Source organism: Camellia sinensis, chromosome 4 (assembly GCF_055761805.1).
Source record: "Camellia sinensis isolate YWXY chromosome 4, ASM5576180v1, whole genome shotgun sequence".
NCBI classification, from domain to species: Eukaryota; Viridiplantae; Streptophyta; class Magnoliopsida; order Ericales; family Theaceae; genus Camellia; species Camellia sinensis.
Window position 1 is genome coordinate 184,602,627 of NC_138964.1, and position 6,743 is coordinate 184,609,369.

Consider the following 6,743-nt stretch of genomic DNA (forward strand, 5'->3'; position numbering starts at 1 on the left):
CAAGTGGGTGGAAGCTGAACCCCTCCCAAAGATCCAAGATGTTGATGTGAAGAGCTTCATTTGGAAGAATATCATCACCAGGTTTGGGATCCTAAGGGCAATAATAGCAGACAATGGTACACAGTTTGACAGTAAGCTAATCAAGAGCTTCTGTGCAAAGTACAAGATCAAGAATTACTATTCCACTCCAAGTTTTCCTCAAAGCAATGTACAAGTAAAAGCATCCAAAAAAGTCATCTTGGATGGGATAAAGAAGAGTCTGGAAGGAGCTAAGGGAAAGTGGGTGGATGAGTTACCCAGTGTACTTTGGGCATATCGGACTACGCCGAGAAGATCAACTGGGGAGTCCCCATTTGCCATGGCTTATGGCACAGAAGCAATTATTCCATTGGAAGTCGGCATCCCAGGGATCATAACCCAGGGAGTAGAAAATGGGACTAATGATGCGAGATCTGGACCTACTTGAAGAAAGAAGGGAGAATGCAGCAATTCAACTGGGGTCATACCAACAGCAGCTTGCCAGGGCTTATAATAAAAATGTTAACCCACGAGAATTTCAAGTTGGAGATCTCGTCCTGAGAAAGGTCATCGGTAACAAGAAGGATCCCAGAGAGGGCAAGCTTGGCCTAAACTGGGAGGGACCTTATAGAATCACCTCGGTCCTGGGCAATGGTGCATATCGGCTTGAAGGCAGTGAAGGCAAAGAGTTGCCAAGAACCTGGAATATTTGCAATCTGAAGTTTTTCTATCATTAGATTTTTTGAATTTCTTGTTATTAGCCGAAGTAATAATAAAGACTTAGCTTGATTTTCCAGAAACTTTGTTGGATGCTTCTACTTGTCCATTACTTTGAGGAAAACTTGGAGTGGAATAGTAATTCTTGATCTTGTACTTTGCACAGAAGCTCTTGATTAGCTTGCTGTCAAACTGTGTACCATTGTCTGCTATTATTGCCCTTGGGATCCTAAACCTGGTGATGATGTTCTTCCAAATGAAGCTCTTCACATCAACATCTTGGATCTTTGCGAGGGGTTCAACTTCCACCCACTTGGTGAAGTAATCTGTTGCCACTAGCAGGTACTTCCTTTGTCCAATTGCTTAAGGCAATTGTCCAACAAGATCCATGCCTCATTGGGCAAATGGCCAAGGGTTGGACACTGGGTTCAGATCTGCTGCTGGTTGGTGTATCAAAGGTGCAAACCTCTGACACTTCTCACATTTTCTGACATAGGCTTCAGCATCTTTCTACATATAGGGCCACCAGACCTCTGAGTAATGGCCTTATGAACAAGTGACCTGCCCCCAGTGTGGCTTCCACATACTTCTTCATGTATCTCATACAAGAAGTCTTCAACTTGTGAAGGATGTACACACCTCAAAAGGGGACCAGTAAAAGACCTTCTGTAGAGATGCCCCTCTGCTATCAAACTGAATCTTGCTGACTTCAGTCTGATCTTATGTGCTTCTTTATGATTATTTGGCAGTTTTCCCTCTTTAAGGAATGCTATTATAGCATCCATCCAGCTTGGTCCCACCTCCACACACATTGCTTTATGCTCTGTGTTCAGTGGCTCTATGCTTGGACCTGACAAGTAGTCCACCATTATCATCCTTGCCTCTCCAGGTTTCATTGCACTAGCCAGGTTGGCCAGAGCATCAGCCTGGTTGTTGTCATCTTGGCTAACTTGCTGTAGTCAGCAATTTTGGAATAAGGCTACCAGTCTGCCTACCTCATTTACATAGGCCGACATCCTTTCATCTCGGGCTGCGTATTCGCCTGTTGCCTGGTTGACAATAAGCTGGGAGTCACAGAAGACTATTATCTCGTCAGCTTCCATTGCTACTGCCAGCTTTAACCCTACGATCAGTGCCTCATACTCTGCTTCATTGTTAGAGGCTCTAAACCCCAAATAAATGGATTGTTCCAATACCTGTCCATCTGGTGATACTGGCACTACTCCTGCTCTCGTTCTTTGTCAGTTTGAACTCCCATCAACAAACAGCCAGAAGGAGTCGCCGATGTAAATACTGCATGGCCTGAGTTTCTCTTATTTCCTCTGTTTGGCTATCCCCAACTGGGTTTCTTTTTGTTCACCTTGGCTTAACGGAGCCTGATGTGTGATGGCACCTAGTGTGAACTCAGCCACGAAGTCGGCCAAAACTTGGCCTTTGATTGCTGTTCTAGGTCTGAATTCTAGGTCATATTGGCCCAACACCATTGCCCATTTGGCTATTCTACCTATGAGATCCCTTTGCTGTAGTAGGGATTTCAAGGGATGCTTAGTTAACACCACAATTTTGTGGGCTTGACAGTAATGATTCAGCTTCTTAGAAGCCATTACTAAAGCCAGTGTTAACTTCTCCAAGGGTAGATATCCAGTCTCTGCATCTGTTAGGGTCTTACTCACGTAGTAAACTACTCTTTGCTCTCCCTTTTCTTCTCTGATTATTACTGCACTCACTGCATATTTTGACACTGCCAAGTATAAGAACAACTCCTCTCCTGGTACTGGATTTGAGAGAACTGGAGTTGTGGTCAAATACTTTTTCAAGTCATCCAAGGCGACTTTGCATTCTTCTGTGCATAAGAAGTCTGTGGCTTTCTTCACTAAACTGAAGAAAGGTTTACATTTGTCAGAACTTTTGCTGATGAATCTATTCAGGGCTGCAACCCACATCTGCACTTGTTTTGCCGATATTAGGCTCTCCAACTCCAAAATGGCCTTGATTTGATCGGGGCTAGCCTCAATACCCCTTTTGGTAACCAAATATCCTAAAAACTTACCACACCCAACTCCAAATACGCATTTTGATGCATTGAGTTAGAGCCGATATGTTCTAAGGATATCAAAAACTGCCTTTAAGTCCTCCAAATGATCCTCAAGTTCCTTGGTCTTCACGACCATGTCATCTATGTATACCTCCACCATTTTTTCTATCAGATGTCTGAACATCTTAGTCACCAATCTCTGGTGAGTTGCTTCTACATTTTTCAATCCAAACGACATCATTTTGTCGTAATACAGCTCTTTTGGGGTGATAAATGCAGTCTTCTCCTCATCTGGAGGGTACATAGCTATCTGATGGTACCTCTTGTATGCATCCAGGAAGCTCATCTTTCCATGCCCTGAAGTGGCATCCACCAACCGGTCAATCTTGGGTAGTGGGAAACTGTCTTTGAGACAAGCCTTGTTCAGGCTAGTGAAGTCCACACAGACCCTCCACTTGCTATTCTTTTTCTTCACAACCACTGTGTTTGATAACCATGTCGGGTAATTTACCTCTCGAATGGCCCTGGCCTCTAGAAGTTTATCTACTTCCTCTTCTACCACCTCGACATGCATCAATGTCGGCCTTCTTGCTCGTTAGATGACAGGTTTAGCCGACCTGTCCACATTCAGTCTATGGCAAGTGACCTCGGGGTCAATGCCAGGCATCCCGTATGGCGTCCAGGAAAACACCTCAAGGTTTGCTCTCAAGAATACCTCTAGCTCTTTTTTCTCTTCCTCGGCCAAGCCCGAGCCGAGAAGGAAGTAGCGCTCCTCATCCCCTTGTTGGACAAGGACTTTCTTTAGGTCTTCCTCACTTTTCTTAGCTGGCTCTTTGCCGACGTCCTCCAGGACTTCCATGTCCTCATCGTCAATCTCTGCTGGTTCTGCTTCTCGTATATTGCAGGTGGATTTCATTGCTGCCATGGAGCAATTCTTTGTCTGTACTTGATCCCCTCTGACCTCCTCAATTCCATGCTCTGTTGGGAATCACAATAACTGGTGCAATGTTGAGGGAACAGCCCCCATTGCATACAATCATGGTCTTCCTAGGATAGCATTGTAAGGGGAGGGAGTGTCAATTACTCTGAACTCATTTTTTACCTTCTTGGTGCCAGCCTGCACCTCCAAACTAACTGCTCCCAGGGGCCATGTCAGCGTTCCATTAAACCCGACCATTGGACCATTGAATTGTTCCAAATCATCTTGGTGAAGGTCAAGCTCCTTGTAACATCTGACATGATGTCACAAGAGCTACCCTGATCGATTAGAATTCGCTTTACCTAGCATTCTCCAATCTGGAGGGATATTACCAGGGCATCGTTGTGTAGATGTTGCACCATCTCTAGGTCTTCCTCAGTAAAAGACACCACTGGTCCCTGGCACTCGTCTGCCCTAGGTCTTTTCTGCCTGACCTGGTACACATGTTGCAAGTTTTTTACCTTCTGAGTCTCCCCACATATTTCATACTCATTGATCACCCGAGATCCGCCAGCCTGCGGTTGGGGTGTTGGAAGAGGCGGTGCTGCCGGTGCCTGCGGTAGTCTTGCTTGCTTTTCCCTTGTCATGACCTCGGCTACAAGGTCCCTTAAATGATATTGCCTTACTAGGTCTTCTAGATGTGCCTTCAGGACTCTGCATCCTTGAGTCAGATGCCCATCTTCGTTGTGGTAAGCGCAGTGCTTGCCAAGGCTTCTTTTCATAAATTCACCAAGGGCCCTTACTAGTGCTCTGTAATAAGGCTGATTTCGGATTTTCTCCAAGACCTTGTAAATTGGGATTCGGAATACAGTTGTGACTGCCTGCGCAGCCATTAATCCTATCTCTTGCTTGTTGTACTCGCCATTACCTTGGCCTCGTTTCGGCGAGCCGTTTCCTTTTTCTTGTTTCGACGCCTTTGTCCCTGGCGTGTCTTCCTCGGCCCGCGCATACTTCTCAATTTTGGCCATCAGTTCCTCCATACTTTTTGACAGTGTCTTTGCTAATGATTTTCTAAGCAAACAATCATATTTTATGTCGTTCTTAAAAGACACGACCACCACCTCTTGGTTGTATCCTGGTATCCGGTTGAATACTGTATAGTACCTCTTGGCATAGGCCCTTAGGCTTTCATCCTCACTAATTCTTAGAGCCATTAGGGAGTCCACCCTTAATGGATGTAGCTTGTTTGTCACAAACCTGGCCACGAACATCTCGGCCAGGCCTTCCCAAGTTTTCACAGTTCCTTTCGGCAACTTGTGAAACCAGTCCGATGCTATTTCCTCGAAAGACGAGGGGAACACCTTGCAAAGCAACTGCTCGTTCCTAGTGTATAGTGCCATCGAGTTTAGGTACAGGCCGACGTGAAAGTTGAGGTCCGACTTACCATTGTATATCTGGAACCTTGGCATACTGAACCTTTTCGGGGCCTCGAATTTGTCCAACTCTACCGAGAACGGCGTTCTCGGCTTAACCGGGGAGGTTACCTCGGCATTTTGTTGCTTCCTCTGGAGGTAATCCCTCAGATCCTCCTTAGTCCGTCCTGGAGCTCAACTATCTCCAAATTTTAGCCTTTTCGACGTGCTGCTTCTTGTGTCATTGTGAGTCCTCTTGGATCTCTCTCCGTTAGTTGCGTTGAAACAAAGTTTTTTCACTTGAATATGCTGATGTTCTTTGGGGTCAGCTTCTTTGGTATGATGTGTCCTCCGTGAATCTCCTTTCATTGACTCTCCTCACCTAACCTCCCTTGAAGGCCGGTGTGAGTGTTCTTTGGTCCTGGCATGCTGGGTGGCTATTGGGACTATTTTCTGCCCTCCCTTCTGGGTATTGTTCTTGGCCGCTGGAATCGGTGTGTCTTGTAATGGGAACAGTGGCTGCATGACGTTGTTCTGTATCATGAAATTGACGACCGCTTGCAGGTCTGCTAATTTGTCTATCATTCCCTTCATCTCTTTGTCCCTCCGCAGGCATCTATCTTTCCATACTTAGAGGTCGTTCTCGTTATAATACCCGCTGCAGTCTGATTTCTTTGGTACGTCACCTTCCTTGTCGACGTCTTTCTCTCCGGGATTCGGATCCCGAGTTTCTTCGTTGCAATTATCTTCCTCGACGTCAAGGTCAATATGTTTACCACTCCCAGTAGGGATGTCGTCCCTAACCTTTTCTTTATGTCCGTCGTTGGCCATCTATTCTTCTTTCGTTCCCACAAACGGCGCCAAATTGTGTGTGTCAATTTCCGACCACACTGCCAAACAGGTACTTAGCTGGAAAACACTGGAAGAATAGATTAAGCCCGAATGACCTGTAAACAAAAAGAAAAGACTCCGGCGGTGGTTCGTCCACCCAGGGGCACTCTGACGATCAAGTCAGTTATCTCTCAAAGATAGCAAAAGTGCTTAACTCACTATTCAAAATACAAAAAGCGTACCTTAGACCCACGAGGGTGTCTCTCTTTTATAGCCAACACTAACCTAATCTCAATAGAAGCCTAGCTTCAATGGTCTCTGGCTCAATGCTAATCCAGGACTCCCAGTTAGATTGGGATAAACTCTCTAAGAGTCTTATCTTTACCCAAACTGAAGTCTTCTCTCATTCTAGGACTCTTGTCCCTCATTCGCTTATCTCGGATTTCGGTATCTTCTCAGATAATCTCGGCCTAGCCGACATTATCTCGGCGTCATGTCCAAGACACGTGGCACCTCGGTTGGCACTCCAGTACCACCTCGGCCACGTGATGTTTATTCAAAAATCATGTCCCCATATTTCTGATTGAAACATGACGAATAACTTAGATTTATTATATGGCAGAGTTTCTACTTGCATATAATAGAGTTGAACTAAGTTGGCGATGTTTCTGTTTGAAAATGACGAATAACTTAGACTTATTACATGGAAGAGTTTTTACTTGCATTATGGGGTTGTTTGGGATGATCTAAATAAGTGCACTTTTTGTCTTTTTACGAAAAGATGTGCAGAAAAGTAGAGAGGTGATGTGAT

General features: G+C 45.2%; 1 protein-coding gene across 1 annotated transcript; it reads right to left on the reverse strand.

The window, feature by feature from the left end:
* Nucleotides 1–4,051: 4,051 nt before the first annotated feature.
* Nucleotides 4,052–5,932, reverse strand: LOC145824291 (uncharacterized). Its single transcript, XM_082923923.1, has 2 exons — nt 5,757–5,932; nt 4,052–4,760 (listed from the first exon to the last, which is right to left on the reverse strand). The coding sequence occupies exons 1-2, from the start codon at nt 5,930–5,932 to the stop codon at nt 4,052–4,054; spliced, it is 885 nt and encodes a 294-aa protein (XP_082780049.1).
* Nucleotides 5,933–6,743: the final 811 nt, after the last annotated feature.

Coding starts and splice junctions, on each gene's coding strand:
- LOC145824291 (XM_082923923.1), bottom strand. CDS start 5,932: ATGGCCAACGACGGACATAAAGAAAAGGTTAGGGACGACATCCCTACT. Junction 4,761..5,756: donor AAGAAATCAGACTGCAGCGG/GTATTATAACGA, acceptor TTGTTTGCTTAG/AAAATCATTAGCAAAGACAC.